This window comes from Vanellus vanellus (assembly GCF_965231255.1).
Source record: "Vanellus vanellus genome assembly, chromosome: 4".
Lineage (NCBI taxonomy): Eukaryota > Metazoa > Chordata > Aves > Charadriiformes > Charadriidae > Vanellus > Vanellus vanellus.
The window spans coordinates 30299192-30323778 of NC_138909.1; the positions used below are offsets into that span (position 1 = coordinate 30299192).

At 39.4% G+C, this 24587-nt stretch overlaps 1 protein-coding gene across 1 annotated transcript in view; it reads right to left on the bottom strand.

Moving 5' to 3' along the window:
* Nucleotides 1–4168: 4168 nt before the first annotated feature.
* Nucleotides 4169–24587, bottom strand: part of METAP1 (methionyl aminopeptidase 1) — a gene marked incomplete at its 5' end in the record, with an annotated part of 29075 nt that continues 8656 nt past the window's right edge. Inside the window, 10 exons of the mRNA XM_082482367.1 lie at nucleotides 4169–4503; nucleotides 4655–4720; nucleotides 7578–7721; nucleotides 12621–12752; nucleotides 15669–15807; nucleotides 17319–17402; nucleotides 18082–18173; nucleotides 19357–19417; nucleotides 20736–20848; nucleotides 23152–23203. Of these exons, the coding sequence (XP_082338493.1) occupies nucleotides 4343–4503; nucleotides 4655–4720; nucleotides 7578–7721; nucleotides 12621–12752; nucleotides 15669–15807; nucleotides 17319–17402; nucleotides 18082–18173; nucleotides 19357–19417; nucleotides 20736–20848; nucleotides 23152–23203 (1044 nt within the window). The 3' untranslated portion in view covers nucleotides 4169–4342. The remainder of the gene's footprint in view (nucleotides 4504–4654; nucleotides 4721–7577; nucleotides 7722–12620; nucleotides 12753–15668; nucleotides 15808–17318; nucleotides 17403–18081; nucleotides 18174–19356; nucleotides 19418–20735; nucleotides 20849–23151; nucleotides 23204–24587) is intronic.

Sequence of the window (24587 nt, forward strand, 5' to 3'; positions counted from 1 at the left end):
CTGCCTTATTTGGCTCATTACAGTACCTGTAGGCAGGCCTGTTGTAAAGATGATAGCACGGACTACTATAGTCACTCGCTTTAGTGGTATCCTCCAAGACTTCAGTAGTACAGTTTTGCCATTTCCTTAGACTTACTGGCACTTGAAGCAGCCTTTGCAGCCATAGCTGCAAAAACCAAACAGCATGGGATTGTTACCTCTATTCAGGCATATGCCATTGAAGCAGGGAACATTATTAGAGCAACAGTCTGCTCAAGGAGTGCATTGTGTGATGAAGGCTTCAGGGTTTTGTGGCATTTTGGAGTTGTGCGTTTTTTTCTTAACTATAACTCCCCCAAAAATGTGGGATTTGTTTGTGGGAGGGGTTAAGTCTTAATTTTGGAGTTGTGTTTTTTTTTTTCTTAACTATAATTGAAGTGAGCTGACTGGGTAAAGTTTCTTTGACTTGAAACCTGGAAGCAGTGCCACTGGTCCAGAAAAACACAGAGGAACAGCAGAAAACAGACTGCAAAGCAGAGGCAGGAAGGCCACCCAGTTAAAGAAAAGTTATATACATAAAGAGTCAGTGCTTTTCAGTGAACTGAGGACACAGAAGTGTCCTTAAGACCGAAGTTTCATGTTCTAAGTGAGCCTGGTCAAAACAACTGTTAGAGAGAACTCTGAGTGCAAACAGTAATTTTATTAGAAGAAATTCTCTCCCACCACTAACAACTACCTTACCCCAAGACACTGCTATGCAGCTGGGACAACTACAACTTTTCCATTTGTCATTGGAAAGATATGCCTAGAGCATTCTGAAAATAGTTGAGGTAGCTGCGTTTCTAACTTAATTTCAGACAGAGTAAACAACAAACTTAACTCCTGTGAATGTCATCAGACTTCAATTTTGAGCATCTGGAAGAATTAAAAAGTGAAGTTGTAGCAGGAAAGTGTGCCCTCCAACACAGCAGTGAAGTGATTCTCAGTACCTTGTAGCTCCAGAAATGCTGGTTGAACATTAGAGAAGTCAGTAGAAAACTTGCTGTCAAGCTGTTCCAGTGAGAATATTCTGTAACTAGAAGATGGTATCAATAGAATATTAGCTCAACATCTTAGCAAAACGACCTCCGAACTGGATCTAACAGATTTAAAATATTTATACTATAACAGTTGTTCCTCTGGGCTCACCGACTAGATTAAGACTGTACAATCATGTTGTCTGCATTACATTATTACTTTAGAGAATTTGCATCTCTGAGTGTTTGTGGAAAGCTAGTCTTGCAATACCAGGGTAAGTCAACAAAGACATTTAGTGATACCAGAGCACTCAGGTCAAAGACTTACAGCTTCTTCCCAGCCTGAAGAATTGATGTCCTAGCCCTTCCTTAGCAGAGTTTTCAGACTACTTTGTCCTGCAAAGCAGTGGATTGAATGGAGCATGTTTGAAGTAGTCTCTGCTCAGCCAACAAAGGGACTCATAAACACAAGAGCTTATACCCCATTCTTGGTGATCGAGCTGTACCATCTTGACAACTGTAAGGCCTTCAATAGACAAAAAGTTTCCACCAAATGACTGCACAGGAAGCATGTATGTACTCTGCTGGCTGTCATGTAGAAGATGCAGCTTGTCCCCTCTCCTCATGCTCTTACTTTTATTCAACATTAGCTATCAAATCTTCTCTCCTTAAATGTTCATGTAAATTTGCAGAAACAGCATGAAGAGTTCCCACACTCTCTTATATGATAGTAAAGGGAAAATAAGAGATTGTTTCAGAATTAATTGCAGGATTGTGTTTTTGGCAAAAGTGTATACAATTTCTAAAAATGTCATTAGAAAGTACATTTAACATGGTATTTGTTTTATTTATTTATTTAAGTGGGTAGTATCTTCTGTAAGAATCAAAAATAGGTAATTTCCCAAATCCAGTCAGCACAAGTCTAATATGTCACGTTCAAGCATAGTTACAGCTAGACAGGTAAAAAAAATAGCCTTTCACAATATTTTTATTGAGTAAGTTTTGTTCTTCAGGCTGATGTGCTATCATCTCATGTTGAAAGAACTGGTGTAAGATGCTGACTAAGCTTTCCACTTACTTCAAAGTACTGTAGTAATATGAACTCAGTATAAACAGTTTTCATGCTGTGATTTCAATTTATAGGCAGAAATGCATAGCATCATAGATTACCTATAAAAACATGCAGTGTTAAATTTGGTATTGGTGCAATGACAAAGAGGTATTCAAGTGGCACATGTGCAGATTTAAGGGACATTTTTAACTGGTTGCGTGCATCTACCCGTAGGGCTTGCACTAGCGCAAGCAAACCTGGATATAATTGAGAATGCTATGTCTCGTTTTAGATCACCAAAAAAATGTTATTTCTGTTAAAAGCAGCTGCAACTTTTATTTTATAGACCAAAAATGAAGCCCCGCCCCCCCCCATCATACACACAGATATAGAAAAGGCAAGACCATTGTAACCATTCAAGTGAATGATATGGTGGGCAAACCTCCAGGACAGTCATCTCCCTTCAATACATTACATCTCATTCAACACAGGTAATTCCACTCAAGTTCTACAGTCTGTTTTGTTAAAATCTATACACACACACACGCACGCACAAGCACACACACACACGCACACACTCTATATGCATCATTTCAGGTCACTTTACTGCATCATTAAAAATAATAATAAAGGTGATGAAAACATTGCAATGATACTCTTACAGCAACAGAGGTCTGAGGCACTCAGGGCAGAGAAGACTTTCTGGCAAATTTGGTATTTGGTAGTATGCGTGAGTCCAGTTCTATGAAGCACTAACCACCTTTCCCCCACTTAAATTCTGCAGTGCCAAGGGGAGCCAAGGGTGTGCAGTACCTCATATGCTTGGGTCCAATGTGGCAACAAATTCACCAGACACCTTGTAAAAGGTGTATTTTATACCCATGATTGTATGATTTAATGTCTGCATTCGTTTAACTATTTCTTGTATTACAGTGGTGTAAGACTAAGTCTGCTATGGGGTCTGAAAATTTTTTCAGTACGATTCAGAAGAAAAAATAAAATTCCCTCAGCAGAGACGCCAAAGATGATAGAAAGGAAGTGGGCTTGGGAAAAGAAAGGGTAGAGAGAAGAGAGGCTTAATCAATCCACACTCCTTCACATGACAGTTTCCAGCTCATCATGACCCATTAACAGAAATAAAGGGTCATGATGAGCTGTTATACTAACATTGCCCACTATATACCCAGCCTGAGGAAAAAACATCAGTTTTCATAGCTGCCCCCCTAGGATCTTCCAAAAGCATGAAACGCTTAACTGAGGGGGGGGAAAAATGACCTGTTTAAAAATTACCAAAAGAAAGTGAATACAGCATTGAAGGTGTTTCATTTTCTCACACACAGACTTGTTTTGAGATATATACTCATTTCACTGTAAGTCTTGCAAATCCAATCCCCCACAGCTACTGTGGATGTACCTTTAAAAATGCCCCACAGTTAACACACACAGGGATCCCATGAATCATGGGATCTTTTTGGTTCTTGTTTCATTCCTTTACCTAGGCAAAGCTTCATCAAGCTTTTGGAGCAGGAGACCGCCTGCAAATACTGCTTCACAGAGAAGCAGCTTATTCCAGGGAGCTGCATATAAGACAGAATTTATTAATTTTCCCTGTTAGGAAGCCCATACTATCAAATCTCCAGCAAGAGAAACAAGTCCTGCCATTAACACAGTGTGTCACCTACAGTTGCAATCACCACAGAAGCCATCAGCAGAGAGATGGGGACAGAATTAAAGGTAAGGGTAGCCTATTCTTGGCAACATGCATGTTTTTCTCCCTTCTGCCCCCTTCTCAACTGATAAACAAGGCCCAGCCCATTAGAACAGTATCTGCAGAAGCAGGAGCGAGTCTTTGGAACTAGAAATGCTTAAAATCTCAGGTGCCACTCACATACCAAGAGCGACAGGGCACACTGAAGTGGTGAAAAAAACCTGGATCCCAAAATACCAAGTCCCAGTGGGAAAGGTTACCCACAATTTTCTAGCTAATATCATGGCAGCAACAGAAGCTATTGTGGGTCTAATTGGAATAGAGGTGCTAAAGAGATAACTGAAGAAAAAAGAAAAATATAGCATGAGTGCTGCAGGTAGGAGGAAAGCAGGAAATTCTTTAAATTCTTCTCTGCTTTTCCAGACATTGGGTCAGGCTCTTCAAGATATTCCTCTTATCTATAATCACTGAGAACAAAGTAAATTACGAAATCTCTCTATTCTGTACTCTTAAAAAAAAATGCATAGTACAGAGACAAAAAAAAAAAAAAGTATGTATTGTTCAGATCCACCTGCTCAGTCTAGACTATCACTGGGACATGAAATGAGGACGAATACTATCCAGCCGCCGGGTCAAGATCTCACAGCCTGTATCGGTGACCAGAAGCGTGTGTTCAAACTGGGCAGATCGCTTTCCATCTCTTGTTACTGCTGTCCAACCATCAGGCCATGTTTCATCTTGCCAACCACCTAAAAACATAAACAATGACTTTTTGACTGTTTTTAACTAACAGATACCAGTTCCCCAACGAGAAATGAAAAATCTATCAACTACACAGCATGCATCACTACTTACTAGTAAACAAGAGTAACCATTTTACTCTATTACTAAATTGCTCACCTTCACAGATCATTGGTTCAATTGTGAATACGTGGCCAGGCTTCATTACTCCAACTGCCTTATTTTCTGCAATAAAATAAACACTCGAGTTAGAAAAAGTGATCCCACCTTAGTAAATGAATGAATCCTTGTCCTAGAAGAATACAGCAGGAATACTGCAGTCAGAAAATTACTTTCAGAGATGACCCGTTCACTTGTCCATTTTTAATTCTACATTAGGATTTCCCTTAGTTCTTTCCTTCTCCCCCTCCTCCAACACTCCAATATTTACTCAAGGAGCTTAAAATTAATTGCTGACTTTCTCTCCAACAACTGAAGTTCATCTCCAATTCTATAAAAACATTGAACAAGTGTAATACAGGAATTTCTGAAGACTTCTATGATGAAACACATCATTAAAAAAATCAATAAAAATAAGAAGCACTTAAGATATTCAGAGAAGGCTTGAAACCTCTTAATTTGTTTCCACTGAACCACTGGCTCCAATAAACTGTCAAAATATGACAGCGGTTAAGTAATCCCATGATTCCATTTACAAAAGACACACTACCCCCCTCATTACTTTGGGTACTGGGGTCATAGTAGTGTCAGGGAGATAATACTGCATTTCTTTAACTAACATAAAAAAGGCAGAGAATTTCAAGGCATCCAGGACGATAATACTGGAACTTTTTGATGTTATATACACCAAAAACGTTTATGTGGAAGCACATGAACTAATGCACAGTATGCCTCTGGGAGTGTAGTCTGACTGAATAAAGGCTTCAGCCCTTTTCCTCTGCCCTGTTTCACCTTAAACAGCAGCACAGCTTTGATCTGGCTCAGCCTAGCACAAGAGCGGCAACAAAATCCAGCATTGCACAGGAACCGTTAGCTCCAAGCTACTTTGCTGCTGTAGACAATTCTTACATACAGAGCCCCCATCCCCCAAGTCTACTCTAATTACATAGTTTATTAAATATCTAAATCATCTAGACGCTTTAAAAAATCTCAGACATCAAGGTGACACAACAGCAACCAGAACATTTTTCTTTTACTTGAAGGGTCTTGCCTCAATCTCCATCATAGAATGGTTTAGGTTGGAAAGGACCTTGAAGATCATCGCGTTCCAAACCCCCTGCCATAGGCAAGGACACCTCCCACTAGACCAGGTTGCCCAAGGCCACATCCAGCCTGGCCTTGAACACCTCCAGGGATGGGGCCTCAACAACCTCTCTGGGCAACCTGTTCCAGTGCCTTACCACCCTCAAAGTGAAAAACTTCTTCCTAATGTTTAATCTGAACCTGCCCTCTTCCAGTTTAAAGCCATTCCCCCTCGTCCTACCACTACATGCCCTTGTAAAAAGTCCTTCCCCAGATCTCCTGTAGGCCCCCTTTAGGTACTGGAAGACCGCAATAAGATCTCCCCGGAGCCTTCTCTTCTCCAGGCTGAACAGCCCCAACTCCTTCAGCCTCTCCTCATAGGAGAGGTGTTCCAGCCCTCTGATCATCCTCGTGGCTCTCCTCTGGATACGGTCCAGCAGGTCCATGTCCTTCTTATGTTGGGGACTCCAGAGCTGGTATTTCTTGCTCTCAACACTTACATTTAAGTTTCTGGTCTTTTGCATGTAAACAAGTTTTGTCTTTTATTCCCTGTAGCTTTTATGATTTTGTTAAATAATTTAAAGGCTTATAAAATGAGATTTTTGCTTTTAAAAATCCCTTCATAGTAAGCCAGAAATAAGCAGCAGCTTTCTCCCCCCACACACTTTTACCTCCAAGAGGCTTTAAGAGTCTTTCCACTTTGCTTTCGCTGTGAATCTGTACTTAAAAATACCAGAAAAAACTCAGCATCTTCCTCTTTGGGAACAGACATTTTGGCTTTAATAATAATAATAATAATAATAATAGAAGTTCAAAGTTCCCAACAGCCAGGAAAGACAGAAATTTCCTTTTTCGCGGACTGCATAGTAATTGGTATAAAATGCCCTCCATCTCTAAAGAATCCAGATTTTCTTCATTTTACATGACAAAAAGTAAATACCAGGAATTGATACCCTTCTACCCAGTGATTAACAGATTTTTCTCTGTTCTCCGAAAAAATAATTTAGGGAAACGATGACATAAAAAGTCAGGGATTGCTAGATTATAACCTATCACTATAATCCATGATAAAGATCATTAGGAAGATGGAAGCGTCTGTCAGGCCTGAGGAAATAAGTGTCCTATCAGGGGAGCTTTGCAGCTGAAGTGGGTGTGAACTGTTTATTACAGCTTCATGATACTTATTCTGTCCTTAGTTGTCCACTGCTCTCAAGCTTCTTTCCTTTGCCTCTTGGATGCCATTTCTTAGGCCTGCTGGCAAAAATTGTCATGGGGACATTGCCATTTCCAAAAACTAAAGCTGAGAACCCACTGGGGACAGGGTCATTCCTCCTCTGCCGCACACTACAAAGAAGTTTCCAGAACACCAGATCACAACACTCAAATGAAGAAAAGTAAAACAGAAGATCCAGATTCAGGCACACCACCTGTCTATACCATTCAAAATGCCTTTTATTTACAACTGGAAATAGCAGTAAGTTCTTGCTTAGACCTTCTAAGGATAGAAACATTTGCCCATTCATGTCAGACAAGGATGTCTAAGGGGATGGGATGTTGGGAATTCAGGCAAAAATATCAACCCAGTACAGATGAGAGCTAACACTAAACATTAGTGCAGGCACAGATTGTTTCAGTATATAATATATGCACCTTATTTAGGTTCATACAGCATACTATGGTCCAGAGTTTAGAAAAAAATTATTTCACAAGTCCAAAAATGCTAACGTGATGGCTGTCAGGCAACATGCTACTTTATTAATATAAGCAAGAAGTAAATTGGGTACATTCATCGCAAACCACTTCTTGTCTACAGGACAACCCAAATGGAATGAATACTCACTGGCATAATGTGGCACATTAGGGGCCGTATGGAAAAGTTTATGGATTCCATGCCCACAGTAGCTCCGAACCACTGAAAATCCATTTGCTTGAGCATGTTTCTGAATAATGTTTCCCAGTTCTCTGTACCGAACACCAGGTTTTACTGCAAAATTAAAGAGAGATACAGATGGAAATTTATAGAGCTTTCTTTCACCGTAACTAACCAAACACCATTCAGGCTACTATCTCTGTAGGACTCATGGCTTGTATGGCCATCTCATCTAGTGTCCAACTTGCTATGATCACTTAATCCACCAAGGATATAAGTGAGTGCAGTAACATGGGAGAGGGAGGAAACAGTCTCATATAAAAGAAAATGAGAGAGAAAGAAAAAAACTCCTTTACAAGAACACTACTGTCTTCCTTTCATGGATGTAAGTGCTCACACATTAAAAAGACATTGAAGTTTGAAATTAAAGACAACAAAATACTTTTAAAGCACATGGTAACTTCTCATACCCAGAGTTACAATGCTTTTTTGATGAATGTATGAACTGTATTTTAATATACACTTATCTCTCTACTACTATGTGAAAAATAAACAAATAAAGAGGAAAAATGATTATACATGAAGGACCAAGGCGGGGGGGAAGGAGACAAAACGGGTATCTCTACTCTTTAACAAGATTTTTAGTGGCAACGCTATAGCAAATAAGAATGTTCATATGCAGGACCAACTTTTTGACAATACTTTTAGGAAGCCTTAAATTTAAAGAGTTTGAAATAGATGAAAATGGTGTGAAAAATTCACTTTGAGCACTTGGATGAGGGAGTAATAATACCATAAAAGCAACAATCCCTCATCCATCAGCTAATGAAGATGCATACGAAAAGCAACCTTCACAGAATCACACAGAATCACAGAATTATCAGAGTTGGAAGGGACCTCTAGAGATCATCTAGTCCAACTCTCCTGCTAAAGCAGGATTGCCTAGAGCACGTTACTCGGGACTGCATCCAGGCGGGTCTTGAAAATCTCCAGAGAAGGGGACTCCACAACCTCCCTGGGCAGCCTGTTCCACTGCTCTGTCACCTTCACCGTAAAGAAGTGTTTCCGTGTATTTGAACGGAACTTCCTGTGTTCTAACTTGTGCCCATTGCCCCTCGTCCTGTCACTTGGAACCAATGAAAAGAGCCTGGCTCCATCCTCCTTCAACCCACCCTTTAGATACTTGTATGCCATAATAAGGTCTCCCCTCAGCCTTCTCTTCTCCAGGCTAAAGAGTCCCAGCTCTCTCAGCCTTTCCTCATAAGGCAGATGCTCCAAGCCCTTAATCATCTTAGTTGCCCTTCGCTGGACTCGCTCCAGCAGTGCCCTGTCCCTCTTGAACTGGGGAGCCCAAAACTGGACACAGTATTCCAGTTGTGGCCTCACCAGTGCCGAGTAGAGGGGGAGAATGACCTCCCTCGACCTACTGGTCACACTCTTCCCTATGCAGCCCAGGATTCCATTGGCCTTTTTGGCGACAAGGGCACATTGCTGGGCCATGGATAATTTACTGTCTACCACAACCCCCAGATCCTTCTCCTCCAAGCTACTTCCCAGCAGGTCAGCCCCTAACCTGTACTGGTGCCTAGCATTCTTCCTCCCCAGGTGCAGGACCTTGCACTTGGTTTTGTTGAACCTCATTAGGTTCTTCTCTGCCCAGCTCTCCAGCCTGTCCAGGTCACGCTGGATGGCAGCACGGCCCTCTGGGGTGTCAGCCACCCTACCCAGTTTGGTATCATCAGCAAACTTGCTGAGGATACACTCTGTCCCCTCATCCAGGTCATTAATTAATATATTAAACAAAATTGGACCAAGTATTGACCCCTGGGGGACACCACTGGTTACAGGCCTCCAACTAGACTCTGTGCCGCTGATCACAACCCTCTGAGTTCTGTCCCGCAGCCAACTCTCAATCCACCTCACTGTCACCTCATCTAGCCCATACTTCCTCAGCTTCCTAATGAGGATGTCATGGGAGACAGTGTCAAAAGCCTTGCTAAAGTCAAGGTAGATGACATCCACGACTTTCCCCTCATCCAGCCAACCAGTTATAACATCATAGAAAGCTATCAGATTGGTCAAGCACGATTTACCCTTGGTAAATCCATGTTGACCACTTCCAATAACTTCCTGTTCCTCAACGTGTTTGGAGATGACATCCAGAATGAGTCGCTCCAATACCTTCCCAGGGACAGAGGTTAGACTAACCGGTCTGTAGTTCCCTGGGTCCTCCTTCTTGCCTTTTTTGAAGATCGGAGTGATGTTGGCCTTCCTCCAGTCCTCAGGCACCTCTCCTGTTCTCCATGACCGTTCAAAGACGATGGAGAGTGGTCTAGCAATAACATCCGCCAGCTCTCTCAGCACTCGCGGATGCATGCCATCAGGGCCCATGGACTTGTGAATGTCCAGCTTGGCCAAGTGGTCTCTGACACGGTCCTCCTCAACTGAGGGAAAATCTTCCACTCTCCAGACCTCCCCCTTTGCCTTCAGAGTGTGGGATTCATGAGGGACAGCTTTAGCAGTGAAGACCGAAGAAAAGAAGGCATTCAGTAACTCTGCCTTCTCTGCGTCCTCCACCACTAGGGCACCTGTCTCATTCACCAGTGGGCCTACATTTTCCCTAGTCTTCCTTTTTCTATTGATATATTCAAAGAACCTTTTCTTATTGTCTTTAACTGCAGTGGCCAAGCTGAGTTCCTATTGAGCTTTGGCCCTTCTCATTTTCCCCCTACATAGCTTTGTTATATCTTGATAATCCTCATAAGTTGCCAACCCCCTTTTCCAGAGAATGTAAACTTTTCTTTTTTTCCTGAGGTCCAGCCAAAGTTCTCTATTTAGCCAGGCTGGTCGTCTTCCCCGTCTGCTCGTTTTTCGAGACAAGGGGATGGCCTTCTCCTGAGCTTTTAAGAGCACCTGCTTGAAGTATGCCCAGCCTTCCTGGGCACCTTTGCTCTTCAAAACTGCCTCCCAAGGGACACTCTCGACCATGCTCCTAAACAGGCTAAAGTCTGCCCTTCGGAAATCCAAGGTGGCAGTTCTGCTGGCTCCCCGCCTTACGTGATCAAGAATTGAAAATTCTATCATTTCGTGATCACTCTGCCCAAGGCGACCTCCAACCTTTACATCCCCCACAAGACCTTCTCTGTTAACAAACAGTTAACAGAGTAAACCTTGAGCAGTTAACAGTAAACCTTGAGCCACTAAAAAGAAAAAAGAACATAAATGTTATTTCAAGACATTCACAACTCCTTCAATATTTGCTGTTCCTTCAGGAGCCAGATATTGTGTGGTTATGTGGAGGCATCTTAAGCAGAGTTCACAGACATAGCTAAAACTTTACATGAAGCCAGCCATTTAGTTCAATTCTCTGCTAATGTAAATAACTACAACTTAAACCTGTAAGATGAATTTACAGAAAATAACAAGAAATTTATATTACTGGAACGTGCATGCTTTTCCCAAAATACAAAAAAAAAAAAGACATGGTGGGGAAGAGAGGAAAAAGTTAATCTGTTGGTTTTGTGCTAAATAGTTGTGAAGTAGTACCATCTCCTTCGAGCCTGACAATACCAAGGAACTCATCTCAATGCAGCAAGGAGCCCTCTGCTTCTCCCTCTCTCATGCAACTCCTAGTCTGAGCTCTACTGGTCCAATGCCAAGAAATTAAGATGACTTAAACAGGGGAGAGGTGACCCTTTTTAACAGCTGAGACACTTGCTGCCAGAATTCCTACTAGCGAGGAATGTCTAAAACCCATTAGAACCTGTTACAGCATCTAAAAAGTTGGTAAAGAAAACTTATGCTAAGAATTTAAATCTCATTATAATGAACACAGTGGTGAATTTCAGTCATAGTTTATACATCAAAGCCAGGATATGAAAGATAAGAGACAACACATGTAACATTTGCTATAAAAATAAAGTACAGGAGCAAAGATAAACATTATTAATAAATAATAAATAAACATTATTCTGATTTAGCTCTGAAAACCGAAATGGTCATTCTCAGAATAGTAATCTCACATAAATAGGTAATCAATACTCTTCACAGCTCAACTCTGCAGTATTTTCTTCATTACACAATGGTTAAGGAAGACATCGCTCATATGGATTTTTGTTTTTTCAGCTTGGCTAGCTATCTCCCAATTATTAACCAAAGTAAGTTCATCATAATTCTTTTTTCATTTACTTTTGATTAAGTGGAAGTTTAAAGCCTTCATATATAGCACCTTAAACTTCAGTCTTTAGAGGCCATGAAGTGAGTAAATTTTATTGGGGATTTTAAGAAGCTGCAGGGTATAAGAGATACAGGCAATACAAATATTTCCAGGGACTTGGAAGATTTTTGTTTTCTCTGTTTGTCTAAGAGAACTTAGTATATTCCTTTGTGAATGAAGCTGAACATGACATTCTCTATCTCATTGTATGTTTCAATGAAGCGGTCCTGAGTTATATCTAAGAAACAAAGTTCTGTGGGTACTGAAGGGTATGGATTTTTCTTCCCTGGCACACTCCCACAGTTGAAAATCAAGAGCTCGATATTAGCTTTATGAAATAACCATCAGGTTTGGCAGGGGTAAAGAGATACATTTAAGTGTTCAAACAGTGTTCTACCTTTTTGGTTCAATGAGCAACACCATACAAATTATAAAAGTAGGAAGCTGTGCTTTGGTTTTCCAAAACACACTTTGTTCTTCACGTTCTCTAAACTACTCAGATCAAGGATTTATCTAACTAACAGCCCAAATCCATGTAAATATCATCATATGTGGATCAGCTCAGCATCAATTACATTTTCCTTGTCAACATACATTTCAAATAAAAGTTGCAACCACCACCCACAGAGCTGTGCCATTTGAAGAATCACTGTATTATACAATATACATCATCTGATGGTGACACACACTAACACTTCTGTGTTCTACAACAGAAGTCACTCTCGGGTAATAGCAAATATGAGCACTCATGTTTGAGAACCAAAACATAACGCTTCAGGCCCTAGCCAAGGGTTTACCTGCATCGATGGCTTGCATTAGGCACTCGTAAGTTGTTTGGACAAGCCTCCTTGCACCCTCATCAACTTCTCCAACGTAAAATGTCTCGTTCAGATCTCCATGGTAGCCATTACGATAGACAGTGATATCCACTGCAAAGAATACCAGACATATTGTAATATTAGCACTGTATTTCTCAGTAGTGCCAAAACCCATTGCTCCCAGCCAAAAAGGTAAAATATCTTGAACATTAAATACACAGCAACTTCCCAATAGTATTCCTGACTAATATACCAAATTACTTAAAAGTTCTTCTTTTTTATTTCAAATGAAAGAATTTAAACATTCAGTATCAGGCAAACAGCAATAATGAGAAGGGCATGCTTAAACAACTGAGGTTTAGAAGAACATATAATAAGAGATTAGAATTATGGTGCAGCAAAACCCTAACTTGTTTGCTTTGTGTATAAAGTTGGTTGTAAGCTATAAGTGATATAACTCATTCTTGAAAAATAGCAGCACAGGTAGTTTTAATGAGAAAAAATAAAATATTTTTTTAGTTTAACTAATTCCAAAAAGAGGAATTTTTTGGATTAAGAACACCCATACAAGATGCTTGTTGCAAATAGTCATTTTACAAAACGTGGGAAGAGGTCTACCAGTTTAGACATAGCTGTCATCCATTCTAGTATTCTGTCTCTCGTAGCAGACAAGTAAAACATTAAAACCTGCCATCACATAGTCATTATATATAGTAAACACATGCAAAATATTCTATATTTGCATACCAAGTCGAATTCCTGTGGTAACATGGGTACCTTTGCGTTTAACAAACTTTGTCAGTAGTCTGGTAGGTCTAATAGCAGCTAGAGTACCAAAACCACTAGAATAGTTACTGAACTGCTATTCATGAAGAAATCCACACACAGACCCCCTCACAAGTAAATTAGCCATGAAGGAAACAATACGACTTCAGTAGTATGGTATATGAGCCACTTAGAGAAACCAGTACAAACTTGATAGGAAAGCATGGGAAAAAACACACTGGAGTCAACAGTAAACCTGTACTGCTGGCAAACACTTAAGAATGAAATTAACTCCATATGGAAACAACACTGGCTGTTGTGGGTGCACACATGTGCAAGGTTACACTACACTCCCTGCATGATTGCGTGGGATATTTTGACCAGTGTACATATCTAGTAATGTAATGATAGGACTGTATTGAAACCAGCACCCTGGTAACTTATCCAAGTAAGCTTCTTGGGAACTGTAGATCAGAGCTCCTTTGCACAGTGTCCAGACTACTTGCTGCAAAGAGGCTATCTCTATACGCCACAGACTTTCTCTTGGCACTGCCAGATTTGGCCAGAACATCTCACTTTGCAAAGAGATCGGCTTTGTTTAAGCATCTGCTCCCAGGGAACAGTATGATAACAAAATGTTATGACGCCCTGCTCAGGGCAGGGTGTTAGACTAGACATCACCTGCCAGTACCTTCTGGATGATGCATTCCTGTGATTGTAAAAACCTGGTTTGGACTCTGACATGGCCACCTTTTGCTTCCAGCAGGCTAAAAACTTTTAAATAAAGACGGGGGCTTCTAAGGATGGGCACTTCTCTCTGTTGTTCACTGGGCACATTCCCTCCAAAGTACTTTTTTTATCTCCTCCTTTGTACCCCGTTTCGTTCCTCCTTTTAAAAAGGCTTTTGAGCCACTACCTTACCAAAAGCAAACCTACAGGACTTGGAAGCCTTTTGAACCCATGGGGCCCATGCACTTTCAATCCACAAAATGTGGACCATTTTGTAACAAGACCTACTCAGATACAAAAGAGTAAACTAGTTATTCCTCATCAAAACAAAGCAGAAGGCTCAAGGCTTGGGCAAGTGCAGCCAGGCCAGGAATGTGAATAAAAGTATGACTAAGCCCTCTTATAAAAGATGTTTTCTAGTGCTGAGGTACAGCCTTGGCATGCAAATAGTGGAGAGGTAAGGCACGTGTAGATGAAGACAGTGTAGTAAGCATAACTGGGCTTCTTAGTTTAGACTCCAGCAATGCCAAAAAACCTGGCAACAACAGAGAGCTGTGCAAAGGCATCATCTTTGAAATTAAAAAGAGATAAAGTAGCTTTGGCCAAATGGTTACATGTACTCTACAAGTACTTCAAGTTATCAGCCAGACCAAACCTGATGTGAAAAGGGGCGGCAATTGTGAGGCTTGTTCTGAAAAGCCTGGTACCCACAGCGCTGAGCTGTAGACTTAGTGGCTATTATTGCAAATTAATATATATCAAGTATCTGACAATCTAAAAGGATTCCAACCTGCTTCTAGAGGTAGGCCAAACCTTAGGATATGCTGGGTATTTATTTACGGATAACAGAAAAGCAAACCAATGCAATAAACAAAGGTGCAAATGTTTGTACAAAACAAATGTAATTAATTTTTACAGCCAAACCAAGAAGAAATGAATAAGAAAACAAAAACCAGTTAAGTAATTTATAAAAGTATCCCTCACCACCCAAGAAAGCATAAGTAGCTTGAGTACTGTGAACAAAAAGCAGCTGGTACTGTTAGGCTGAGATGCTCAAAAAAGGGGTATATTTTTTAACATGCACCTGTACAATGCCTCACCAGTCGGATCCTTTACAGTCATCATAGTCGTCATGTCCATAGCAAAATCTTAAGGATCTAGAGCCATCTGATTAAGAATTCACACAGAACTAATCCAGTTGAATAATTCAATATACATTTTATTCACTATTTATACAGTCTGGAACAAATGGAACCTAGCCCACAAGTAGAATACTCAGGCACTATACTAATACACAGACCAGAGTAGAAGAATTCTAAAGCTCTTAAAGTGGACCGAACTTTTGAAATTGTTTTATTTAATAAACTCATTAATTTAAATATGTAAAGAGCAGAGGTTAATTGGTAAATGAGAACAAAAGCCTCTTTTCAGAGCTATTCCAATCATGTTGCACGCTAGTGAAACTTCACCTTACTGTATGGTTTAACTGGATAGAAGGTAGAAATGTTGAAGGTTAATTTTCATAGCACTCACCATTAACGATATCTCCCTCCTGCAATGGCCTCCTGTCAGGAATTCCATGACAGATCACCTCATTCACTGATGTACAACACGACTTAGGGAAATTATAATAATTCAGAGGGGAAGGATAGCAATTCCTTGCAATACAAGCCTAATTTAGAAAATACAAGTTACATTTTACATTAGTATATTTTGTACAAAGAAAAAACATATGCACAACAGCTTTACAATATGAATTACAGATTGAAAAGCAGTGACTCTTGAAAATAAGATTCTTCAATCACTTTTTGGCATTACAGTATTTTGTTATGCTTTGCATTTCTTACCAGGAAGAAAGTAAAGCTACTTTAATTTTGTTTCTACTTATTTTTATGTTCAACTACCAATGCTGAAATATTCATGTTGAAAACAACGTATGGCAATATTTATTTGGTTAAAAAAATCAGCCATTTTCAATGTCTTAGACCAGGTGCTTAAAAATAGTCTTTAAATATTTTTGCAAAAGACACAAGCTAGGCAAAATAACATTTAGCACCACTCTTTCACCTCTAGCTTTAAAACCTTAAGCTGCTTCCTTTGCACTCACTCTAATAACCTTTTGGGGATTTTTGCAAAACTGACACATACATTTTATATATGCTACATGTACATACATATACTCACTATGTGACATACTGAGCAATTCCAGAAAAATAATACTGTGTTAACTATTTTATTTTTAAAAATAATACTGTTTTAAAACTGCCAAGTACCAATTAGGCATATTGGTCAGTAACAACAATCTGCCATGAAAAGTTTCTAAAAGCTTCTGAGGAGGGATCACACCATTTGAACTACCAGTTGTTCACACTGGACATTATGAAGAAGCAAATAACGTAATGTTTAATGCAGTTCAAGACAAACCTCCAGCCTAATCAAACTAGAGTACGTTCCTTGCAATCTTGGCTCAACAGCTGCAAATGCAGATAGAAAAGCAACCCAAAAGCTCTCTAACAAACTTAACTATACCAAAATCGTTGCCTTCCCCACAGTGCGCACAAGTATCCTCAATTATCAGTTTACATGCCTTACAGAGAAGATGGCAAAGAAAATAAAAATTAAACAATTCTAGTATCTATGAATAGTTAAGCCGGGAAAATACTTGAACATGTATTTCAAATACTTCACGGGCTTTTGGCTTTAGTTTGCCTTACTGCATCAAACATCTTGTTTCAATTCTCCCTCAGTTCTGATTCCCAATCATAAATAATTAAACTTTCTCCTCTGTACGTCTTAACCAACAACACAGGGCAAAAAAAGTCCATGGCCTAGATATGATGTTCTTTATATAATTGCATCTGTGGAGCAAAAAGGGTTTAGAAGAAAGAAAATTTTATGAAGTTAACCAAGAAAACAGGTGAAGAAACTTAGAGGAAGTCTGAAGCTGGAAATCACGGAAGGAGCTGATACAGAGAGAGGCCCAGGAGATCCTGAGTTTTGAATCTACCATTGCACTGTACATATTTGTACCATCTGCACTACCCTATAGCTTCCAATTGGGAAACAGTTCAAAGTAAAGAAAAGGAATTCATGCAACAAAGAAAACCACACAACCATCATCAAAAAATAAAGAGATAGAAGAAAGTACTTATAAACACCAGAAGAACAATAAAATAACCTTACTAAATGGACAGCATGATCAATTTCTTCAGTAGTTACACCTGCTTTCACCATCATGGCAGCAACATCTAATACTTCTCTAGCAAGCTGCAAATGAAACAAAAGTACCAATTTAAAATAAGACCAGGACTACTCCCTAGAAGATCAGAAACCTATTTTCTACAGCTACACTGAGATTGTTAAGAAAGTTGGGTAGGCTAGGGCTTTAAAAAAAGACTTCACGATGTCTACAGGTTATATTAATAAGCCACCTCTGTGAGATCTAAAATACCCAATTAAGATTTGGACCACAATTTCCCTGAATACCATAAACTTAAATCAGACCTCCTAGATTTCAAAGTTTGACTTTATGTACAAGGATGTGCTTACAATTGAACAGCTCTTTTTCAAAAATTGTTAGGGATGGGGCTCTGTTTTGCTCTCACTTTTTAGTTTTTACTTGGTTTTAACTCCAGGAGAGGAAAAAGTTCTGTTCTCATTTATGTACTACAAAATATACTCATAACAGTAACAACATTTCAGCCACAGCTTATCTCACCAGTAAGAACAAAGTCAATAAACACATCATCTTTCTGCTTGCAAAAAGTTTACTGTGAATTGGGAGTCACAAGGAGCGAAAAAGAAAATACCAAATTTCCAAAACTATTTCCCAGTGCTCAAAAGTGGTTTGGAAGTTTGTACTCTCAAATATGCTGTCAAACAGTAAGATCACTACCAATTTTTAAAGAATAAAGGCACTTTGTAACAAAACCCAAAACCCCCTTACCCTACACACTACTTGCATGCCTTCTATATCCTCAGATGAGAGTATTTTTATTTGAGAGGTTCCTTTTAAAGCCTGTTCTGATTCAGACATTCCTGAAAGGAAAAAAGAGGGAGGAGAAAAAAAAAAAGGAAAAAAAAACATGTTATATGGAGGAGTGATTGCTACACATGTCCAATCAAGGAACTTACTTAGCTTACCAATAGCAATAAAAATATGTTCTTTCTCACACAGACTAAAGTAAAATGAACCCACCAAGTTATAGCATTATCATCATTATCCGGATTAATTTGAACTCAAAAGTCTTCCACAGTATCACAATGCCCACATATGCTCAGGATGCCCGTTCAATTACTGCATAAAACCATCATGTCCAGTTAGTCAAAACACAGCCTTAAAAAACAGATTTACAAGAAAATTATTTTATTCATTAAAAAGCCTTTTTCTTTCTTTTTCTTTAGCTGCTTTGGAGATAATAAATAGTAGTAAATAATATTCTAAAGGAGCCACAAAGGATTATATAAGTTTGTGAATATCTCTAGTTGCACTATTGCAATAACCAGCTGATGAAAACATGTTAATTCTTCCTACCAGATTCTGTGCAAGCTCAGTTTTATAGCTGAATGACCCCCTAAAAGACAGTGTTTTGTGTTGTTTAAATATTTACATTCTGTAAAGAATAACTAAAGAACAGCTGAAGATTTAAAAATAATTCTAACAGACTTTATCGCAGCTTCTTTGGGAAATGAAAACCACTGATACTGATATAAAAAGGGGAAAATACCAAAACCAACCAATAAGCAAATAATTTTGAACGCATTCCCTCTGTGTCCAAAAACAGCTGGAACTCCTATCCGTTTTCTTTTGGGGGTTGCTTACTGCGGTTGTTTGGTTTCGTTATTTTATAATACATTTCCAACAGATACACTGATGTCACTGAAAATGGCTTAACAGAATTCACCTGCGACAGTCAACTTATTGCTGTTTGTTATGAAGTTGACCACAGGACTAGGACTTGCATGGTTTTTTTCTTTTCTTCCCTGAACACCTTTGAAAGATAACACATTACAAACTCTGGACTTCCAAAAAACACTTGTAACCATTATTTCGGAAAAATCAGTAAGTTAATGTGGGGGAAGAAGAGGTAGAGTGAGAAGAACAGATAAAAGAAGAGCTTCCCTTCTCCAGTATCTCCTTCATGCTATAAAGGCTTTTTCAATTAAAAGAAAAATAGAAAGCAAACATAACACTCCATAATTGTGATTTGTTTCAAGTTACCTAGTGGATGATCAGCATAATCCGGTCTCTGAATGTAACTTGGCACAGGTCTTGTTGGCGTCTAAATAAATCATAGTCAAAGATGGTTAGATTGCAAGAATGCTTATTACAGTCACAAAAACAGAGACTCATGCAGCAAAATTAAATACAGTGAAATATGGCTAATTCCACTTAGAGTTGTGAAGTATGCAAACACTCCAAAACAGTTCCAATTTTCATTTCTCAAAGATTCCCCTGTTACTCTTTATTGCTTTCATATTATACAACCTCTAATAGCCAACTTCACAGCTTTGTAAAAATCAAACTTCCATGTGTCAAGTAAATGAAATTGGGCTTATAACATATTATCCCTGTTCTATTGCAGTGTTTATTCTTCTACTTTCCAGACTGCAAATGCACTGGTTCCAAATACATCCTTTCTCTCTCTGGTTATTAGTATCTATTAGCATCATCCTAGTCATTAGCACTTTTTACTATTGTTTCATTTGCATCAATCCTACAGCAGTCAGAAGACAGAAAAGCAAGTGTTCGGCCATAACACTATTAAATTACTTGGCCAGTGACAAATACAAACCACCCTTTCTCCAGGGATGCTAACAAACACACCCAGGCTCAGTCTCTGTTAACCTGTTCTCTGATGAGACTGTAACAGATGGAGAAGACTACAGAAATGATGCCACAAGGCCAGCATTTCCAGCACAGGCCAATTAGAAAAGACACATAAAATGCCATTATTCCAGTAAAAACTTTGGCTTATTCCATGTACAAACTTATATCAATTTGAAAATACAGCTATAATGAGGTCATCTTCTAAACCCACCTTTCACAGCTGAAGATGTTACTGACCTCAGTTATTCTTCACCATTCCAGGACTGGAGATTACTATAACCTCTGTTCCTTCAGCAGAGCTGCCCACCAGATTACTCACCAGTTTATTTCAAACCGTTTACATTAAATAATATAAACCCATTTATTTATTTAAATTCTTTATTAATTCACCTGAGGTTTTCTAAAACAGTTTGCTCCATTATTGGTGAGAACAGTGAACAGCTATGAGAAGACATCGTCTGAACTAGCAGCAGCTTTTTGCAGAATAAATGTCAAAAGGTACAGCCAAAATGTATGAGCTTAAGCCTATTACTGGTGCATGTTACCTCATAGGCACTTCCTTTATTTTAAATATACCAAGAGATAGATCAAGTTAAATCAAAATGAATCACAACAAGGACACATTCATACGTGTCCTTGCCATCAGGTTCAGATTGTTTAAGAAGCTTTCCTCTCTCAGCTAAAATGTGGGAGGTAATCAGGTCAGGACTGGTCTGTTTGTACTCCAGCACCTCTGCGTTCTGTAGAAACGAGTGGCACCTATTGCTTACCAGTGGATAGTGTGGCCTGAGTTTACCAGTATATCGATAACCAGACCAGGGATTTGTGTTAACGTCACCTTCCAGGGTCCAAGAGGAAACTTCACGCTTAGCTTTTTCATCTTCTGTAAAGAAAAAAAAAAAAAAAAAAAGAAAAAAATTGCAGGAGCAAAATCAGTCGTACTAAGAATAATAACGGTGGAGTCCAGGAAGTGACCTAGGAATTTATAAGTCTAGATTTTACTCTTTCTGGCATTTTAGAAATTGATATATGAAAGTGTAAGTAGCAGTTATCATTTTGTATTGCCCTTAAGATTTTCACATTCAAAATTCATATCCTGCCAACTCTATCTTTTTTTAATAGCAAACTGGGGAATGTCAGGACAGCAGTACTGAATGCACAAATGAAGTGTAGTATTTATTTAAGTTGCTCTTCATTTGTAGTTCTAAAAGTTCTGTGCTTGTTTTTATTCTTCGGAAAAAGAATATTTCTACAGAAATGCTCATTATCCCTTCAATTAATACTCTTGCACTGTAGATGATGTAGATGCACTGTGATTTCTCTTAGCATACAGTGACAGAAATGACCTGGGGTGGGAAGGAGGGCATCCAACTGTTATGTTAGTTTCAATATAGAGAGCCTACTACCCCTCCAGATCTGATGTGAGGGTGCTGCAACTTCTGCATTTCAGGACAGGCAGTGCATGCACCTTACAAGATGATCTCAAACTGCCGGAGGTTCCCACCTCTCTCAACCTTGTGAAATTCATGTCTGACATGGTCCATTGCTTGACTTCATTCACAAATAACACAGCGCTAACAGGGCAGATTGAAGCAAGTAGATGTGAGCATTACCAAGAGAAAAATTATTTACTCAGGAAGAGGCAGCATCAGTTAAGAAAGAGCATGGTAGCATTAAACTTTAACTCATAACCTGATAAATTAAGTTTGTTTTCTCTTTTTATATCTCAAAAGAATGAAGAGATGGCAAAAGGTCTGCCATAGCAAACCTTGACATGAGTTCCTCTCAGTGTCTGTGGCTGTCATCTGAGCCAACTGCTCATATGACATTCAGATCAGACGAACCGCTGAGAAGTAATAGTTTAAAAATCCAAAGATTTAATGAAGCAGTATTTTAGATTCCCTTGAGATGCTTCAGCAGTTTGCTGCATAGAGGTCTTGAGGGCTATCAGAACCAAGTCCGCTCAGCTTGAGTTCGGCAGTTATCCAGGAAGCCAACAAGATCATGGATTTAGTGGTATCACAAAAAATTCTGCTGTCAGATAAACAACAGCATTAGAGGACTGCACCCAAGAATGACTAAAACTACTAACAAAGACAATTTCATATCCATGCAGGTACGAAGTAACAGGATACAGAATGCCCGTGTGAACTATGAGACACCTACACTGGGAAGGCAGAGAGAGACAAAACATTTGTAATTGCCTGTGCTACTCCAACCTATTAACCATGCAACATTTATCAAGGAAAAATGAGTTTTACTGGGTCTTAGGAAAGGAGGATGTAAATGACTTGAAGATTTGACTTTCTGCCATGCCACTTGCTTTTAATCCTAACTCACTTTTAAGCAGGGCTTGAAGAAGTTGGGAAGGGGGGTGGGGAGGGAGGAGGCAAGGGGGGCAAAATTGGGGTCTGCTCTTTCCCTTTGTTTGTTTGATTTTAAACTCATGAATTATTTTTACTACTCAAGTAAGGGAAAAGTACCAGTATTTCTGTGCCAGAGCTACCAGCTGTAACTAAGGCATACAGATACTCTTATTACCTTCAAATAAACTTAGCAAAATCATAGCTATAATACACTCTCCTATCAATGGCTGCATCAGCGCACAAAAGCATTTTCCTTTGGTTTCTTTTTTCCCCAAAGTGATAGACCCCAAGTGTACAGAACAGCTGCACTCTGAGTGGCTTGCTTACATTCCACCAAGTGTCCAATCACAAAAACTTCACAAGAACCTTTCCCACTTTACTGCATCAGACATGAAAATGCTGTGATGGAACAAGCCTGGCAATGCCTTACAATAATGATTTATTACTCTCTTTGTCCTTTATTTCAGCGTCCCTCTTTCTCTGTTCATATACCTGGCAACATAGCTCAAGGAATACTTCATACAAAGAGAAAAGGGAACAGAAACAGCGATTTCTGTACCACTGTCTCTGAAATTTTACATAAAACTTTAGATTACCAGGAACTGGACAAAATCTCAGATATGCTGAATCCAGTGCCAGGGATCTTGGAAAAATCCACACCATTCTTAAGACACAGAATCACAGAACAGTTGAGGTTGGAAGGGACCTCTGGAGGTCATCTGATCCAACCCCCTGCTCAAGCAGGGCCACCTAGAGCTGGCTGCACAGGACAAAGCAAATTCAAAACAATATTAAAATAGGTTAAAAAAAATGTACTTACTTGCTTTCTTGTGTAATAACTTGTGAGTGGCCCAGCTTCCCTTAAAGCATTCCTAGAATTGCAAACAACAAAAAAATATATTTTTAAGTGGCATTATCCTGGACAGATGTGCCATCCCCACGAAATAAAGAAGCAACTGTATTTTAAAAGAAAACTAAACAACGGATTTTATTAACCCTTGTAACAACATGCAGTAAATGCTACTGTAACTGCCAGTCTTAACGATAGAAAATACTACATTCAACAGCTTAGGAGCCAGAAGAGCAGGAAGCATAGCCAAACAGACACACCCACCACAGTGAAACACACTGATCTAATCCTATCTACTAAATATCGTCCCCTTATCATTTCAACGAGTAACTACATGCCATGGTTGCTCCAGGTGGGATGAAACACTGTGCTGTTCATAGAAACACAGCGATAAGAGTTCTTCTGGTCTATCCCCACATCAGATCTTACTGCATTGCAGCAGGCAGGATGATCCTCTCTTAGCTCCTACAAGAAGCCATCTCCTCCTGCTAACTGTGTCTTTTCTGCCTCATTCCCAGCACAGGAAAGCAACAGAGGCCAATCAGCATGATCACAGGGGAACAAATAGAAGAGATTAAAGGGGGCGGGGGGAGTGAGGGCTACTGAATGGAAATAGGAAATGAAAAAAAAAAGAAAAAAGAAAAAAAGAGAGAAAGTTTAAATGGAAATCGAGGGAAGAGTGAATGTGAAGGAGTTTGTCTTTTTCTCTTCCCAAAAACAAACAGAGCAGGTCATGCAGTGAACAATGAATCAGCAAAGGGGCAGATGGAAGTAGCTGGCAGCCGGAGAAGAATGAGAAAAGACTAAGACGAAGAAAAGACAAGAAATAAGGAGAGATTTAAGTAGAAAAGCTGCAGAAGGCAGTATTAAAGGTGATCCTTTAAGGTGCTAATTGGGAAATTACTTGGGTTTGTAGCAGAAAGTCTAATTCAATGGCTATGTGCTCTCAAAACAACCATTAGGAAACAGCTAATTCCAATCATTTACAATAACAGCTGAATTTCTGAAGAAAGAGGCAGGAAGCAAACTGTTTTCCTTTATAAGGAAAGACAATACTAATGCTGAATCATCATCATAAAACTACCGACCAGAGCCAACAACTGATTCAACCTAATGTATACAACACTCAACCAGTCCAGACAACAGATCTGTAAACTAAGCCCAGCATTTAACATTCTACCCCTGCTTCATGGTTGCTATAGAGCAGTCTTAACTGTCTACTCCTGTAGAGCCATCTTCTCCCCACTTTCTCATTAGTACTGCAACCAGTAATTATCAAATTGTATCCACAAGACCACAGTAAAGTGGTGCACAAGTACACCTACGTTCAAAGGGACCCTGTTGGGTACTATTTCCCTCATTACCAAAACCAGTTCTTTGTTGTCTTCTCCTGTGCCATATACTTG